Source organism: Vicia villosa, unplaced genomic scaffold, assembly GCF_029867415.1.
Source record: "Vicia villosa cultivar HV-30 ecotype Madison, WI unplaced genomic scaffold, Vvil1.0 ctg.003329F_1_1, whole genome shotgun sequence".
In the NCBI taxonomy this organism is placed as follows: Eukaryota; Viridiplantae; Streptophyta; class Magnoliopsida; order Fabales; family Fabaceae; genus Vicia; species Vicia villosa.
Genome location: NW_026706178.1, coordinates 122,160 through 140,481, shown reverse-complemented (window position 1 = coordinate 140,481; position 18,322 = coordinate 122,160). Strand labels below are relative to the sequence as shown.

Genomic DNA, 18,322 nt, shown 5'->3' with positions numbered 1-18,322 from the left:
TGATTAAACCTTTCAGCAAAACCATTTTGTTGGGGAGTACCTGTAGTAGTTTTGTTCCTTACAATACCAGAGGCTGCACAAAAACTGTTGAATTCCTTATTGCAAAATTCAGGGCCATTGACGGTTCTCAACCTCTTTACCTTTCGGCCAGTCTGATTTTTGACTTGAGAATGCCTAATGGTTATGCTTTTAACTTAGCAAGGTGTGTCGATGCTAACACTGAGAAGTTGTATGGTATGAAAAGTCATGATTGCCATGTTTTGATGAAACGATTTCTTCCAGTTGCGTTTAGTTCACTACCCAAACATGTGCTTAATCCACTAACTAAAATTAGTCAATTTTTTAGAGATATTTGTATGTCAGCTTTAAGAGTGGATGTCATCATTAAGTTGAACCAAAATATTCAAATCATTCTTTGTAAGTTGGAAAAAATATTTCCACCTAGTTTCTTCGACTCTATGGAACATCTACATGTGCATCTTACTTAAGAAGCTTATCTAGCTTTCCACTTCCCATACAAGTACCCTCATCCTTCATGCAGTTTTGAGGATCTATTTTCCACTTCCTACGCAGGTATCTTCATCCTTCATGCAGTTTGCGGGATCTCACACCTCACATCCCTCACACATACCCTCACCATCCATGTATCCTGGGGGATCCCGCACCCCAAGTCCCTTTCACATATCCTCATTGTCCATGCATCTTGGGGGATCCCGCACCTCACCTATCACACACATACCCTCATCATCCATGCATCATGGGGGACCCTACACCTCTTCTACCACACATATACATGCACTTCAGGAGGATCATGAGGAGCAAGATGAGGATGATCATGAGGATCAGGAAAGGGAGGATTATGAGGAGTAGGATGAGGACGTTTTGGAGGATCGCGATGCAAATTTGAATGAGTATCAGATTATTGATGGAAGATATTATATTTGGCCCAACGAAAAATCATAAGTTTCTAATTTTTATAAAGATTTATTTAAGTTTACATGTTAACTTTTTTAAATTTAATACTTATTCAAATTGTTGTTGTTTAGTTTCGAGCCGAGTCGAATTACTGTCAAATGTATAAATTATGTTATTCAGCTAATGTATAAAAAAATTTGGAAGAGATTTAGAGAACTTACCTTGGGTGAAAAAGATGAATGATTAAAAATTTTTAAGGTATAATGTTATTTTAAGTTATTGTTATTTAAATTATTATTTTTATAATAATTATCTAACAATTTATTTGAATTTCCTACAAAATTGCAGGAAAAGTGTATGTAGGATGTAATTAACGAGCATAGGATTAAAATAAATTCGGGACAGAACAACAATATGACTTTCTGACATGTTAGTTGGAAAGAATACAATATTCGTCCTAACTGGATATGCAAGGAAGTATTGATGAACTTTTTGTCTATTGGAATACAATTGTTTTTAAGGAAAAATTTGCAAGGAAGTATTGACGACCTTGATGTAGGTTGATTTTTTTATTTATTTTACTTTTTAATTTAATTTTTGTACATTATTAACCTTTTTAATTAAAATTTCACAAAAAATATTTATTAATTAATATTTTTTTGTATGCTATTAAATTATTATTTAAAAATATTTTTATTATTTATTAATTTTTGTATTTTTCTTAATTACTAATTATTTTATTTTTTATTAAAAAATACTCTGCGAAATAGAAATCATGTGAAAAAATTGTGACAAAATTTTAATTTTGTGGCGTGAAAATCACGTGGCAAAATATGTCACCTACTATGCCTTTTCTAAATTATAGTTGTCGTAATTTGTAATTAATGTAGAATGTTGTGTCATAAAAATCACGTCGTAAAATTTTAAGTTGACACAAGCGCTTCTGCCGCGTATTTTTCACATCGATGAATATTTGTTGTGACGTGAAAATCACATAGTTACAGATTAATTTTTTTATTGTGTTTTTACATGGGATGAGTTAAGATTTTAGACCAGCAACCTTAACTATGTCTGTTCATCGCGGTCCCATTCTTTTATGAATTTTTGCAAAAGGTATATAAATAGATAGTTCACCGCAGTCTCATTCTTTTATGAATTTTTGCAAAAGGGATATAAATAGAAGCGACATGCCCATTTGGGATCATGGTAGAAGCCATATGTATATGTTTTTTTTCTTTCGCACCGGTTCCGACCTACATAGTGGATCGACTAATCCAACTCGTCTTACGGAGGCACATGCCCTAGCCAAACATTGTTTTTTTTGCATGTGTATTTGTTTTTTCTACGGTTGAAATGATTAATTTGGAACATTAATAGAGCCGAATGTGTTTGAGATTTAATAGTTTACTTTTAAAATTTTTAAATTAAAGTAAAGTTAAAAGCTATTTTAATTAAAATTTTATATTCAATCAATTAAATATAAACAACTTCACCAAAATACAAACGGCAAAGCAACTCTATGTTATTGGTAGCTAGCTAGTCTCTCAAAAACACAAACTCTTTCATCCATGGTTTCCAACACCAAATTACACATCTTCTTCTTAACCCTTTTTATCATCTTCCTTAGTTTTGCAACAAACTCTTATGCAGACGACCCTCGTTTCCTCTACCAAGTTTGCTCAAAATACAGATTCACATCCAACAGCACCTACCAAACAAATCTCCATACCCTCTTATCTTCCTTATCTTCCAAAGCAACCCAAAACACCCAATTCTTCAACAACACCGTAACCAGCAAAAACCATTCAGAGCCTGCTTACGGACTATACATGTGCAGAGGTGACGTCCCTTCCTCTCTATGCTCATCATGCGTAGAAAACGCAACCCAAAGCCTCTCCACAAACACAGAGTGTTCATTTTCAGTTGCAGCAGTTATATACTACGATGAGTGCATGGTTCGGTATTCAAACCATTCGTTTTTCTCAACCGTTACTTTAGGAGCTGGTTACGTTCTCGCAAGTCCAACGAATATGTCGAACAAAGAAAGCTTCAACCGTTTGTTGTATGAGACGTTGAACAAGACTGCAGACGAAACTTCCGTGAAGAAATTTGCAACAAGAGAAGCGAAAATAAATATATTTCAGAATCTTTATTGCTTGGCTCAGTGTACACCTGATATTGATGAAAGACAGTGTAGAAGTTGTCTTGATGGTTTGATAAATTCGGATCTTCCACGGTGCTGTGCAGGAGCGCAAGGTGGACAAGTTGTGTATCCTAATTGTGTTATCAGGTTTGAGATTTACCCTTTTTACCGTTCTCTTACTACGCCACCAACACCAGCTCCGGTTTCATCGGCAAAAACCGCAGGTAAATTTCAAAACTACGATTGTCTAAAGCTTTTGGTGACAACTGACAAGTGGTTTAATGCGTCAAATGATAGCGAAGAATCATATCAGACTATTTTATTTTTTAAGACGGAGTCATATCATACTAATTATAAACCTTTTATATTACCAAAAAAAAAAATTATAAACCTTTTAATTAGAAAAAGATGAGTTGGGTATATCATATATGGACGGTCTAATAATTATTTTTTACATTGACTATACTTTTTATTTTGTAATTTTGTGCATCATATAACAATTTAGGAGCTAACCCCTATTTTTGGAATATTTTTTTAAGTGATTAAAGTAGTAGGTTTTTTTTTTTAAATATATGTATTTAATATATTGAAAATTAAAATATTTATTTTTATAAAGAATATTTTTTTTATTTAGTTTGCTTAAAGAGTGTCCTGAAGACAATCGTTAGCCAGACCCAACTTTTTATTAAAGAATTTAATTGGAATACAACAACGGTGTAAAAAAAATTTATAAACGTAAGTAAATCACAACTATTAATTTGTTGAAAGTATTTAACCTTTATTTTAATTTTTTAAAATAATATAATTGAATGATTGTGATGCATAAATAATGTGTAAATTTTTTTGCACTATGACAATTAAGGTTTTGTTTGGTAAAATTAGCAGTTGACTGATAAGTTAGCTAATAACTTATAACTTATGATTGATGGATGATGACTGATAGCTTATAGTTGAGATTGATAGCTAATAAGCTAATTGAAGTGTTTGGTAAAATTTGCGGTTCAACTAACTTATAAATGTAAAATGACATTAAAGTTATTTAATACATAATTATTTCATTTTAAATTAAAATAAATTATAAAGAATAAAAGTGGATTTTTGTTAAAATAATAAGGATAAAAAGAAAAAGAAAAAATGATAAGCTTTAAGCTATAAGTTAAAACGTTATTTGAAATAGGGTCTGAAAAAGTTTATAAACTAACAAAATAAATTATAAGCTCCTGATGACAAAATCGTTATTATACAGGTCTAAATTCTCATTTCAACTTATAAACTATAAACTAAAAAATTTGTCAAATTCTAAATTCTTTATTAAAATATAATACTAAATGTTACAATAAGTTTATGGCACGAATTTAGACAACAATAACTACTAATATTTTTACTATCTTTCAAACTCTTATTCTCAGTTGGTGCATATCAACTCTCTCCTTTTTATTTTCTTTGAATAAGATTGCAATAAACTACAACTCGCCCCTTCAATAGCGTAGTGATTTTCTTGTGCAAAGATGATAATAAATATGAAATGATAGAAGGAAATATGATGGAAAGTTAAATATATTTCTATTCGCTCGTTCTTTATTTTTAAATAATTTAATAAGACCCATAAATATTAAAATTTGCAGGCTAAAGTGCGGTCGTATTTTTTGTGCGAAGAAAATCACTGCTGTATCAAAAATCACGTGGTTATAAAATATTAAAAAATAGAGAAAAAGGATATACTAAAATATTTTTACACTATCAACCAATCACAATCATGTATTCAATTAGAACATCATTTTAAAAAATTAATATGACATAAAAAGTATAAAATTTTACACTTTCATTACTTTTAAAATTTAAAAAATATCTAAAATGATGTTTAAGTTGAATTGTATGTATATTCAAGTACTCATTTTTAAGTATTATTTGAGGTTTTTTTTTCTCCTTCATATATACAATTTATAACAGAAATAATAATATTTTATAGTATTTTTATTAAAATGGAATTTTATATTATAATTTCTTTTATTCAATTTGTTTATTTTATTAAGATATGCAAATGAGTCATGCTTGAATTAATACCTATTTGCTTAACAATTCACCATCTTATATATTTATAAATATATTTAATAAAAATAAAAATTTAATTTAATTATAAATACACTATATTACTCTTATTATTTAAAATTAATACAAACTAGAATTATATTTAAATAATATTCGAATTATAAATATTTAATTTTTTATATAATATTTAATTTTCAAACACATTTAAAATTATACAAACTAAAATAACATTCAAATATTTATATGTTTAATTTTTACATAAGATTAAAACATTTTAAATATTTTTTATATAATATTAAAACATATTTAAAAATATCTTTAATTTTCTCTTTGTAATTTAAATTTATAATTTTTTTTCATTAAAAACAAATAACATTACAACAAGGACTTAAATGTAATATTTAAAAGTAAAAAATTACAAATTAACACTACAACTATTTATATGTTTATTAATTAAATTAAATATATTTTGTATATATTTATATAAAAATCAGGGTCTCACAAAAATGCAAGACCCTCCATCCGACCCTTTATTTTTGTGTGTGAAATAATATAAGTTAATTTCTTGTGTAGAAAGTAAAAATGGAAGATCTCGAACAGCAATCATTGTTGTAATACCCATTGTTGTTTTGGCAATAGTCTTTGCTACATGTTTCTACTGTCTAAAGAGAAAAGCTAGAAAAAGCAGGGCCAACATTCTCCTCCAAGAAAACTGTACCCTATATCTAAATATATCTCTTTATTTTTTCATTAAAAGTTGTTGATTATACTGTTTTTTTTTAATTAAAAGTTTTTTATTTATAAATATATCGTTCTCTGAAGTTGAACTTTGACCAATTGCTCCCTTAATTTTACTAACAAGTGTCAGTTAAGTTATTTCACCCATCCCTATCAAATACTCGGTTCACTTACTTTTATAAATTTTATTTTCAAAATTGTTTAAAAATGGATGTATTTCAAAATTAAAAATGGGAATAGCCTTGATCAAACCTAACTTTACATAAATAGATTAAAGCTACGCTCAGTAAGACATAATTTTGAACTTATGTTTTATAGCTTATAATTTATAAAATCATATGATTATTTAGGCATGTTTGATAACGGTATTTTCATCACTAGTTTGTAGTTATTTTATTAGATTATACCTTATTTTTCAGACGCTATTTTAAATAGCATTTTAGCTTATAGCTTATAGTTTATCATTTTTTTTTCCTTTTGTATCCTTACTATTTTAACATAAATTTATTTTTATCCTTTATAATTTATTTTAATATCAAATTAAATAATTAAGTATTAAATATCTTTTTATGTCATTTTACATTTATAAGTTACTTGAACCACTAATTTTATCAAACACTTCAATTATCTTATCCGTTATCAGTCTCAACCATCAGCCATAAGCTATAAGCTATCTATCATCAACCATCAACTATAAGTGATAAGCTATCAACTAACTTATCAGTTAATCGTTATTTATAAAATTAAATCAAATTAAAAAATTAAATCAAATTAAAAAATTAAATCTTAAGTCTGATTTATTACTTATTAAAAATTTTATTTTGAATTTGACGTGCCATTTTTAAGATTTATTTGGTATATTAGTCAATTTAAAATTTAATTTTGTAAAGTCTCTACATCCAATTTTTTTAGGTTAATAATATTTTTTAGAGCTCATACTTTTTTTCATTTATTTTTACAATACTTAATGTATAATAAACACTAATTATGTATAACATAAAATAATATAAATTAATTATAAAAATTATACATGAATAAAAGAACTAGAACAATTATTTCTAATAGCAAAAAAAATATCTCAGACTCAATCGGGTAATCGATGTTACTTAATTATGTCATATATATATATATATATATATATATATATATATATAATATAAATTAATTATAAAATTTATACATGAATAAAAGAACTAGAACAATTATTTCTAATAGCAAAAAAAATATCTCAGACTCAATCGGATAATCGATGTTACTTAATTATGTCATATATATATATATATATATATATATATATATATATATATATATATATATATATATATATATATATATATATATATATATATATATATATATAATTTTCTTCTTTCAAATATTATGATTTTTAAATTATCAAACTTGATTGTTTATCATTTTCCTATATCTTTCAAGATTTAAAAATATTAACTTTGTACATTTAGTTTATAAATTTATATAATATATAAGATTAAATATAAATTAATCAATCTGATAAGAATGATAATCTTTCTCGTAGTTATGTTTATTTAAATTAATAAGTTTTTAAAAAGTTTATAATAGGTCAGTCTAATTGATTTTATCAAACAAATTAGGGCGGTCTAATTGATTTTATCAGACAAATTAGGTCGAGTTGAACTTTAAGTAAGTTGGGCTATAAATTTATGGAATACAGTTTAGTCTATTTCCACCTCTAATTAACGTATATCAAATATTAAATAATATTTAAAAAGAGAATTTTATTTATTATGAATAAATAAAACTATTTTAAATTTAATAAATAATTTACATTTTTGATCAATATATAAATTAAATATTGTTGAAGTTATTGAACTTTTATTTTATTTTTATTTAAATGTTATTTATGTTAATAAGTCATGTTAATTAGAAGTTCACGTTGTTTGGTTAGTTACAAATGTTTAGTTAGTGTTTTTTGTTTTGATATTAGGCTATTTTTGGAAATTTGGAGGGGAAGTGAGATGAGGATTTTAAAAAAATAGAAGAATTGTGTGAAAAGAATTGAATGATTTTGGTTGGCAGGTTTTAGAGGGATTTAGATGCTCTCATGTTGTTTCTCTCATGTTTCTATCTTGCTCCAATCTCAACCATTGATTCAAGTTTCTCTTTCATTTGTACTATTGTTTTTATTTTGTGTGATATTTAACCATTAGATTAAGAAAAGGAGAGAAGGCATGACCAAAAGAACATGAGAGGATCCAAATCCGTTTTTAGAGAGTTTACTTTTATTCATAACACCAAAACTCCTTAATTTGAAAAACTCAAAATTTGTATTGAAAGAGAATTTATGAGGATTTTGGAGAGTTTACATAAATTTTCAAAATATTATTTATGTTGTTATAATATTAAGAAAATTAAAAATATAGTAATGATATACAATCTTTTATAATTCTATACAAAATCATTTTTTTTAAAAATGTCAAATATTTTTCTATATTTTTTTAAAAATTCATTTTCGAAAGTCTTCCACTCCCCTCCTCTCCTCTCCCCTCCAAATTTCCAAACATAACCTTAAACTATATTTGGTAGTTTGGAGGGGAAGGGAGGGGGACTTTGAAAAATAGGAAAGATTGGGGAAAAGAATAGAAAGATTTTAGTTTGGAGGGTTTTGGAGGATTTAATTTTTTCATAACACCGAAAATCCCCTAATTAGGGGGAATTCAAAATTTGTATTAAGAGAGGGTTTTGGAGGGTTTAGACAAAATGTTCAAATATAATTTTTGTTGTTATAGTATTTCAAAAATTAAATATACATTAATAATAAACATTATTTTATCATTCTAAACAAATTTTTTTTTCAAAAAATATTAAAAAATTCTTTATATTTAAAAAAAAATATCAATTTTCATAGCCCTTCTTTCCCCTCCAAACTTCCAAACATAAGCTGTGTGTAAGGATTTATAAACTATTATTTCCCTTTATTAAATAAAAATAAATATATTCATCACTCAAAATATTTTGTTTATTTTGTATTCAAAATTGATTACGACTATTATAATAATTTAATAACTTTTAAGCTTAAATGCAATTTTGGCCCTTTAACTTTTTTAATTGTTTAATTTTGACTCTTCAAATTTTAATTACTTGATTTTGGTCCTCAAGTTTTTCAATTGTTTGATTTTGTCCCTCCAAATTTCAATTGTTTGATTTTGACCACTGAAATTTGTCATTTGCTTGGTTTAGACTTCTCAAGTTTGTTCCCTTTTGTATTTGATAATCTCCTACGTGACATGTAGACTTAACTTCTTTATTAATTTTGTTACTTTTGCTCTTCTTTTCTTTTTTTATACTTTTTTTCATCTAATTTTCTTCTCTACTATTCTATTTTTCTTCTCGTTTTAATAGCTAAGCTTTGAACGAAATATCTTAAATATCTTAATTATTTTATTCAACATATATTTAATAACAAATTATTTTACCAACAATAAAATATATCACTAACTAATTAAAATAACATACTCCTTTTTAGCCAATAACATGTGTCAACCTTTTAACAAAGTTATTTTAAAATATACGGACAAACTTACAATATCTTTTATAATTATAAAAAGATTGAAATTTTATATGACCAATAAAATTGTTAGACTTGGAGACTTTAAACTTAAATATGAGAGAGTTATTGGCTAAGGAATTTGTTATTTTAAATAGCCAGCAGTCTATCTTTTTTGTTATCAAAACAATTTATCATTAGACATATATTGAACGAAATATTTAAGATTTTTAAGATATTACATTCAAAGCTTAACTATTAAAATGAGAAAAAAATTGTAGAGATGAATTTTATTTTTTAAACAAAGAGAAAAAGTATCAAAGAAAAGAAAGTTTAGTCTACATGTTATTAGGAGACTATCGAATGCAAAATGGGACAAACTTGAGGGAACAAAATTAAACAATTAAAATTTGAAGGGTCAAAACCAAACAATTAGAAACGTTGGAGAACCAAAATCAAACAATTGAAACTTAGGAAATCAAAATCCAACAATTGAAAAATTTAGAGTCAAAACTGCATTTAAACCTAATTTTTAATTAGAGGGAATAAGTATAAAACTAAGTCCATATAAATGTCATATTTTACTAGAGAATTCTCCTACGATAAATTGTCAACTTCATAAACGACACGTACTAAAAAAAATACTCCATCTGATTCTTATTATAAGAGAAAATTTACTTTTTAAATTCATACAATTATTAATATATTTGATCTATAAATAGACTAGATGTATTAATTATTAAATAAATTTAAAAAATAAATTTCTTCTTATAATAAAGACTAGAATGAGTAAGCAATACCGCAAATGAACTAAAACAGTTAAACCAATTTTTAATTTTTTTAAAATTAGATTTTGAGTTCTTTATTTTACCATTTCTTAAAGCCTCTCATTATTTTTAACAATGTGTCATCATTATTAATGATATGAAATGACAACACTCCAACCTAGATAACAATAAGAGATTAAAAGTTAATTTTAAGCTTTCGAAGTCGACTCAATTAGTAGGAGATATTAAATAAACTATTAGACTATTTGATCAAAACTCCATTTTTTTTTTTTTTTTTTTTTTTTTTTTTTTTTTTTTAGTAAACAAGAGATATATTGATAGGAGAACTAAGGGTTCTCAATCCTGATTACAAAAGAGCGGCACTAGACCGGAACACAAGAAGAAAGGCCGAAAGAAAAAAACGAAGAAATTAACACCCAATTAAAATTATGACAAGAACCGCAATGGTTCCTTAACAAAATCATAATAAGAATAATTGGCGTGGGTAATTTCTCCACAAAAAGACCACCTCCAAACCAAGCATTTAATGCTCCAAACCAAGTCATCTAAATTCCAATCCTCCGACCTAAAACACATCCCATTTCGGCTCAACCAAATGGACCAAGTCGTGGCCAACCAAATGACATCTAATTTCTTTACACCTACTTTTTTTGATTTACAAAAAGAGTGCCAATCCATAAAATTTGACAAGCTCTCTTCCTCCCCTAAACCATGTTTTCCTATCCAAAAAGCTATATCCCTCCAAATACGCTTTACACAAGGGCAAGCAAAAAAAGAATGATCCCGGTTTTCCGGAACAATACGACAAAAGGAGCAAAGTAAATCATCGGGAAGGATAGGAATACCTCGAATAACCAAGAGATCTTTTGTTGGAAGTCTATTAGCTAGGATCCTCCACCCAAAAGCCTTAATCTTAAAAGGAACATCCGCTTTCCACACCAAAGATTTAGCCTCATAATATCTTCCACACGGGCCAAGAGGAGTCCGGTGCATAGCATAAGCTTCATAACAAGATGCTACCGAAAAGGAATCAACCCCTATACGGTCCCACGCCACCTCATCCTTAAACGCGCCCAACCCTCCAAACGCCTCCAACAAAGTGCACAAGGATCCCCATTCGGTCAAGACACGAGGAGAGTACATCCGGTTTTCCGGAATACCACATTTCCCCCATAACCACTTATCGTCCACCCAACCTCCCATCGCCGCCACCGAAACTCCCTTCAAGCAAGAAGCCTCAAAAAGATTTGGAAATTCTTCCTTCAAAACCAATCCGCCTAACCACCTCGCTTCCCAAAAGGGAGTGTTAAACCCATTATGAACAAAGAACCTGCAAAAAGAAACAAACGGGTCAAAAAAAGAGTTTGCTCCCAACTTCATGATGTCTTTCCACCACACGGACTCCCCGCTCTTACTCCTCGGGGAGATAACTCCACCCATAACCTTCACCCCTAAATCACCATATCGCGCCTTAAGAATATTAAGACACAAAGAATCCTCCCCTTTAAGAATTTTCCACCTCCATTTACTTAAAAGAGCCAAATTAAAGTCCGCCACATTTTTTACTCCAATTCCTCCTTTCTCGAACGGTTGAGTTACCTCCCTCCAACTAATCCAATGTATGCACCTCCTACCTTCTCTTCCACCCCATAAAAAAGAGCTTTGAATCCGTGTGACCTCCTTTACTACCTTGCGAGGCATTTTATAAAAAGACATAGTGAACACGGTTAAAGAACTCAAAATAGATTTCAACAAAGTTATTCTACCACCAATGTTAAGGAACCGATTTTTCCACCCCGCCAACCGGTGCTTCAACTTGGAAATAAGCGGACCCCAAGTTTCATATTTCCTTGGATTGAAGCCAACCGGAATCCCAAGGAAAAGGAAGTTGCTCTCTTCGATCTTGCAAGAAAGAACATAGGAAGCGGCTTCCAAGAATCCTTCATTGACATTTATCCCAATCAACTTACTTTTGTGGTAATTAATTCCCAAACCCGAAACCAACTCAAAGGCTTTTAGAACCGCTCTTATGGCCCACACATGTTTCCATGTACCTTTCCCCACCAAAAGAGTGTCATCCGCAAATTGGAGAACGTCCACGTCACACTTCCGATGGATTGAAAAGCTTTCAAAATCCCCCACTTCAATAGATTTCCTAATCAACCCCTTTAAAGCTTCCGCTACTATCACATAAAGAAACGGCGATAAAGGATCTCCTTGCCGCAATCCCTTGCCCACCTCATAATCCTTCGTTGGGCTTCCATTCACAAGAACCGACATATGGCTTTTGAACACAAGTTTTTCCATCCAACCACTCCATCTATCACCGAAACCCATCCTTCTAAGCATATACCTCAAAAAGTTCCAATTTACCTTGTCATAAGCCTTTTCAAAATCGACTTTAAAAAGTAAACAATCCGACCCTTCTTTCCTAGCATAATCCACCACTTCATTTGCCACAACAACACCATCCAACATATGACGCCCCGGAACAAAACCACTTTGACATTGAGAGATAATCTTCCCAAGGGTCCTCTTTAGTCTACCCGCCAATAGCTTAGCCATGATCTTGTACATGCTTCCAACCAAACAAATCGGTCGATAATCATCTAAAGAAATGGGGTTATTAGATTTTGGGATCAAAGTAATGAAAGAAGACGTTACCGCTTTTGAAAGACAACCACCATCATAGAAACTTTTGAAGAATCCCACAATATCTTCTTTAAGAAAATGCCAACACTTCTTGAAAAAAAGAAGGGAATATCCATCCGGCCCCGGGCTCTTCGATCCGCCACAACTCCATAAAGCTTCTTTTATCTCTTCTTCTAAGAAAGGTCTTTCGAGGAAAACCAAGTCGGAATCACTCACCTTTTGGAAAACTATTCCATCCAAGAGAGGTCTCACCTCCTCCTCCTCTTTAAATTTATCATTAAAGTGTCTAAACACTTCCCCCTTGACATCCTCCACCGTCTCCATCATTCCTTCGGGAGAAAGAATTGGACCTATATGATTTGTCCTCCTTCTTTCCTTGATCACCTTATGAAAAAAACCACTATTTGAGTCTCCCTCCTTCAACCAATTCAATCTAGACTTTTGCAAGAGCATATTCTCTTTAATTTGAATATCTCTCCAAAAACTACAAGAAGCCTCCCTCCTTTTATCTACGGTTTCTATAAATGAATCCACATCGCCCCCCTCCAAAATCTCATCACAAAGATTAATGTTTTTCACATCATTCTCTATGTTCATATCAAGTCTCCCAAATATCACCTCATTCCACCACTTTAATTTAGTTTTAAGAATTTTCAACTTCTCCTTAAGCACAAAATCCCCTCTTCCCTCCACCTTTAAACAACTCCATTCCTTTTCAATAAACGGGAGAAAAGAATCCAAAGAAAACCATTCATTATTAAATCTAAATGGTTTAGGTCCCCAATTAACTTTGTCCTTCACCAACCAAATCGGACAATGATCCGAAATATCCCTCTCACCCGTTAATTGGCCCACCACTCCCCACCTATCCACCACCACGTCCGAAATAAGGAAACGATCTAATCTACTCATAGTCTTGCCATCACCACTATACCACGTGAACTTCTTGCCCTTACACGGAACATCCACAAAAGAAGACTTATGAATAAACTCCGCAAAGAGATTCATCTCACTTTGATTTGCCGTAGACGTAGAACCCTTCCTTTCTCTCCTATTTTTTACCGCGTTAAAATCCCCTCCAACAACCCACTCCCCATCTTTGTGCCTCTCCTTCAAATTCCCCAAAACCTCCCACAACCTTTTCTTTTTGTTCGGAGAACACGAAGAATAAATATTAAAAACATAGTACCAATGATTCTCCCACCTCACCTTGATGCCAAGATAACCATCTCCTCTAAAGCTACACACCACCTCCACCGTGCCTTCCTTCCAAAGAATTAAGGTACCCCCCGAAGCTCCCAAAGCATTTGAGAAAGAATAGCCAACCTCATGGTCACACCAAAAACTCTTCGCAAAATAGTCCTTAAAATCTTTAATCTTCGTTTCTTGAATCAAAAAAATGTCCGCTTTCCCTTTTTTAATAATAGAATTCACCCTCCTTCTCTTTAAAGAATTTCCTCCTCCCCTTATATTCATAGAACCAATAATCATTTCGAACTTGTATTATACTCCTTCCTCTCTTCCCTTATGACTTTACCCACCTTCTCAAGATTTTCTATCCTACTCCTTAAATTGTCCCTTCCCTCCGCATCCACCACACCCAACGAAACAATTGCCGACAACAATTTCCTTCCCACATCACCCTCTAAATAATTCCATTGTCTATTGTTGCATCTTTGAATATCCGAGGCTTCCAAGTGATTACCATAGTACACCGAATCTTCTTCACCGAACGAATGAATAGAATCCGACTTCGAATCAATCGGACACCCCGTTTTCACACCCTTCCCCTTCAGTTTATTACCGCCACTGCCCCTAACTCCCCTCACCTTTTTCTGTTTGACCTCCTTCCCCTTATCCCTGCCTACCTCAATAATTTTTCTGAACCGGACCTTCTTAGGAGCCCCCAAGCCACTGTTATTTCCCTCTATGCAAACCACCTGCCCCTTACAATTTTCCATAGTTCCCTTAACCTCCTTCAATGCTTTATCGAAGGACCCCAGTTTATGAACACCGGAATCAGAGATAGAACAAGACACCGATACAGACTCAGGTACCATCGAAGGGTTAGAGACAGAATTACATAGCCCTTTATTCGCACAACTCGAAAGTTCTGCAGGAGTTTCGTCCCCCTTACCGTCCCCACCTATACTCTCAATAGAATCTCTCCTCTCTTCCAAGGTGCTATCGACCTGGACTAACAAAGGAGATAGACCCTGGGCGGAAGTAGCAGGAACAAAGATATCGTCATCAAAGACACAATCATCAGACCATTCATTCCCAGATTCCACAGAGTCAGACACAGATGAAAAAGATTTGCGGTTACCTGGAGAATTCCGAATTGAGCCGACCACGTCCTCCTTCAAGAAAAGTGTGAAATCCTTCCCATCAATCTGAACCAACAACGAGTGAGGCAACACATAATCAATCTGAACCCTTATCATGCATCTCGCTGTATCGAAATTTGTCCTCTCCGCCGTTGATTCATCCGTGCAGATGAAGCTGCCCATTGAGTTAGCTAATCCGACAAAAAAATTAGCATTCCAAACGTGAAGTGGAACCCCGTATATACTAACCCAAATAACTCTCCCTTCATCCCGATCGAGTTCATTCCATCTCCTGATCTCAGAAAACCACTGCTTCCACCAAGTTTCGCCCTCCCCTATAAGATCCTCGATCACTCCTTCCTCCACTTCCTCTAAAAGACACAAATTTCTCCCCATCGGAGTCACTTTTACTTGAAAATACCCTTCCATTTCGAAGTGCGTTTGAATGTTGTATGTAGAACCTGGGATCACAACCACTCCCACATAAGCCCTTGCCAACCTGCTCCTCTCTTCAGGACTAGATTCGAAACTAAAAACCGGCAATCGAACATCCAGCCTTCTGTCTCCACCCCCCCCGTTGACCATACTAGCATAAGATTTATTCACAAAGTTGCGCTCACCAGACTTCAGATCATCTCCCTTCCTTGCCATTTTTTCCGTCCCCTGGAAAGTAGTCTCTTTCCCCTGCCTCACACTCGAACGGTCAAACCTGGGTAGATTAGCGAATATCTTCTTCCCCAGAATCATCACATTGTCGCAGCGAACAGCCAACAACCTTCCATCCTCTACCTCTTCAAACCTCACAAACCCGAATTTCCTCCCAAATCGGTTCTTCCTCGGTGAAATTACCACTTCCACCACCTTCCCTATGCACGCGAATAGTTCAAAGAAGTGTTTCGCATTATAATCGTCAGGAAATCGAGAGAAATATATTGATGTTAACTGCGCCTCCTTGCTTCTGGACACACCGCCACCCCAAGGGAAAACGTCCCAACGAGGAACAAAACCCCTAAAATTTCTTCTCTTAACCACCTCCCATTCGCCGCCTTGCCTGCCTCCACCTGCGCCGCCTTGCCTGCCGCTGCCCGCGGCCATCGGAATCTGAACTGATGAAGTCGAAACCCTACCCCCTTTTAGAGAGAGGGCGGAGCACACATTTTAGAGAGAGAATGGAAATCCCTAATGATCAAAACTCCATCTAATCGCAATTTCTTTTTTAATGTTTTATTATTTTCTTAGAATTTTTATGCTAAACTTGTAAGCTTTATGAAGTTTCCAAACTAATTAATTTAACAACTCAAATATATATTGGTCAAGTTGGTCAGGAGAGTACCACTTTGGAGGGATTACAATTTGATTTAGCTATCATTGCTGCGGCAACGAACAATTTCTCCCATGACAACAAGATTGGAAAAGGTGGATTTGGACAAGTTTACAAGGTAATTAAAAGATTTATGTTGTTTACATTTATGTTTTCGAAACATGTATAATGGATTTTATATATACATTTAGGGCACTCTTCGTGATGGACGAGATATAGCTGTTAAAAGGCTTTCAACAAGTTCCACACAAGGTTCAACCGAGTTCAAAAATGAGATTTTATTGATAGCTAAGCTACAACATAGAAATCTTGTGGCTTTGATAGGTTTTTGTCTAGAGGAGCAAGAGAAGATTCTCATCTATGAATATGTCCCAAATGGAAGTCTTGATTATTATCTATTCGGTAAATATACTAGACCCTGTCTTTCAATATAATCATATATTTATCATATACGAAATCAAGTGATCCATGTCTTTTGATCGGAGGAGATCCTCTCCGGTCACATTTATCTCAAGTTGAACATGGTGCCTCTATTTTATTCGTGAAAAGTTTAATTAGAGAGAACTCATGTTCTTTTTGCACACATTTCATTACTTTATTGATTTCAGCTATTCCATAGAATTCATGATTTTAAAAATAATTATAATAATAGTAAAAGCATTTATAATAATATAATAGTCGTTATAATTGACTTATAATATAGTTTTCATTTTTTAAATTTTTTCAGGTAACCAAGAACAAAAGTTAAGTTGGTCAGAGCGATATAAAATTATAGAAGGAATTGCTTTAGGAGTTCTTTATTTGCATGAATATTCTCGACTTAAAGTTATACATCGTGATCTTAAACCTAGTAATATTTTATTAGATGAACGCCTGAGTCCTAAAATTTCAGATTTTGGCATGGCTAGAATAGTTAACATTGATCAAGATCGTGGTATAACCAAGAGAATTGTGGGAACATAGTAAGTTTCGAATTCTTATACATATATTATTCAGTCACTTTTTCAAGTGGTATGTTTTTAGCTAATTTATATTTTATTTATGTAGTGGTTATATGTCTCCCGAGTATGCAATGCTTGGAGATTTTTCTGAAAAATCAGATGTTTTTAGTTTTGGAGTAATGGTTATTGAGATAATCATTGGAAAAAGGAATGCAGAGTCTTATGAATCAAATCATGATGGTAAAGGCCTCTTGAGTTATGTGAGTGTGATATCTAACTTCTTTTTCTTTTTCTTTTTTTTTAAATCAAAATCTCATGTGTATATGGTTTAAATATGAAAATATAGCCATTTTAAAGTATTATTTGATAAATTGTTGCAGGTTTGGAGACAATGGCATGAAGAAACATTGTTGACTACAATTGATCCATATATTAAAGAAAAATATTCTCAAATAGAATTCATAAAATGCATTCAAACTGGTCTATTATGCGTCCAAGAAAATCCAAATGCAAGACCTACAATGGCAAGAGTGGTTTCATATCTCACTAATCACTCAATTAAACTTCCATCTCCACAAGAACCAGCTTATTTGTCGTATGGAATGGATCAAATTAGTGTTGCACAACAGGGGTCTAGCTCGGGTCAATCTGCTAGTAGTTCTAAACCATATTCAGTTAATAACATGTCAATAAGTATATCTATTCCTCGTTAAAAAGATAATAACCTTTCACACACACATACACACATATATATTTAAAATTTCATATGAACATATGTTTTTTGGAAAGATGTTTGATTGTACTCCTGAGGTTTTGTTGTTGATGTCATAGGAAAGAGATATGAAAATAAAATAGTATGTTAAATAGGTGTTTGGAACTATGAGATGTTCATATATTATTGATGTTTGTAATATATAATAAA

The 18,322-nt window shown here is 31.8% G+C and overlaps 1 protein-coding gene across 1 annotated transcript; it reads left to right on the top strand.

Moving 5' to 3' along the window:
* Positions 1-2,438: 2,438 nt before the first annotated feature.
* Positions 2,439-18,113, top strand: LOC131640818 (cysteine-rich receptor-like protein kinase 25). Its single transcript, XM_058911195.1, has 7 exons — positions 2,439-3,282; positions 5,681-5,821; positions 16,456-16,577; positions 16,651-16,861; positions 17,187-17,421; positions 17,507-17,660; positions 17,781-18,113. The coding sequence occupies exons 1-7, from the start codon at positions 2,484-2,486 to the stop codon at positions 18,111-18,113; spliced, it is 1,995 nt and encodes a 664-aa protein (XP_058767178.1). The 5' UTR covers positions 2,439-2,483.
* The last annotated feature ends 209 nt before the right edge of the window (positions 18,114-18,322 follow it).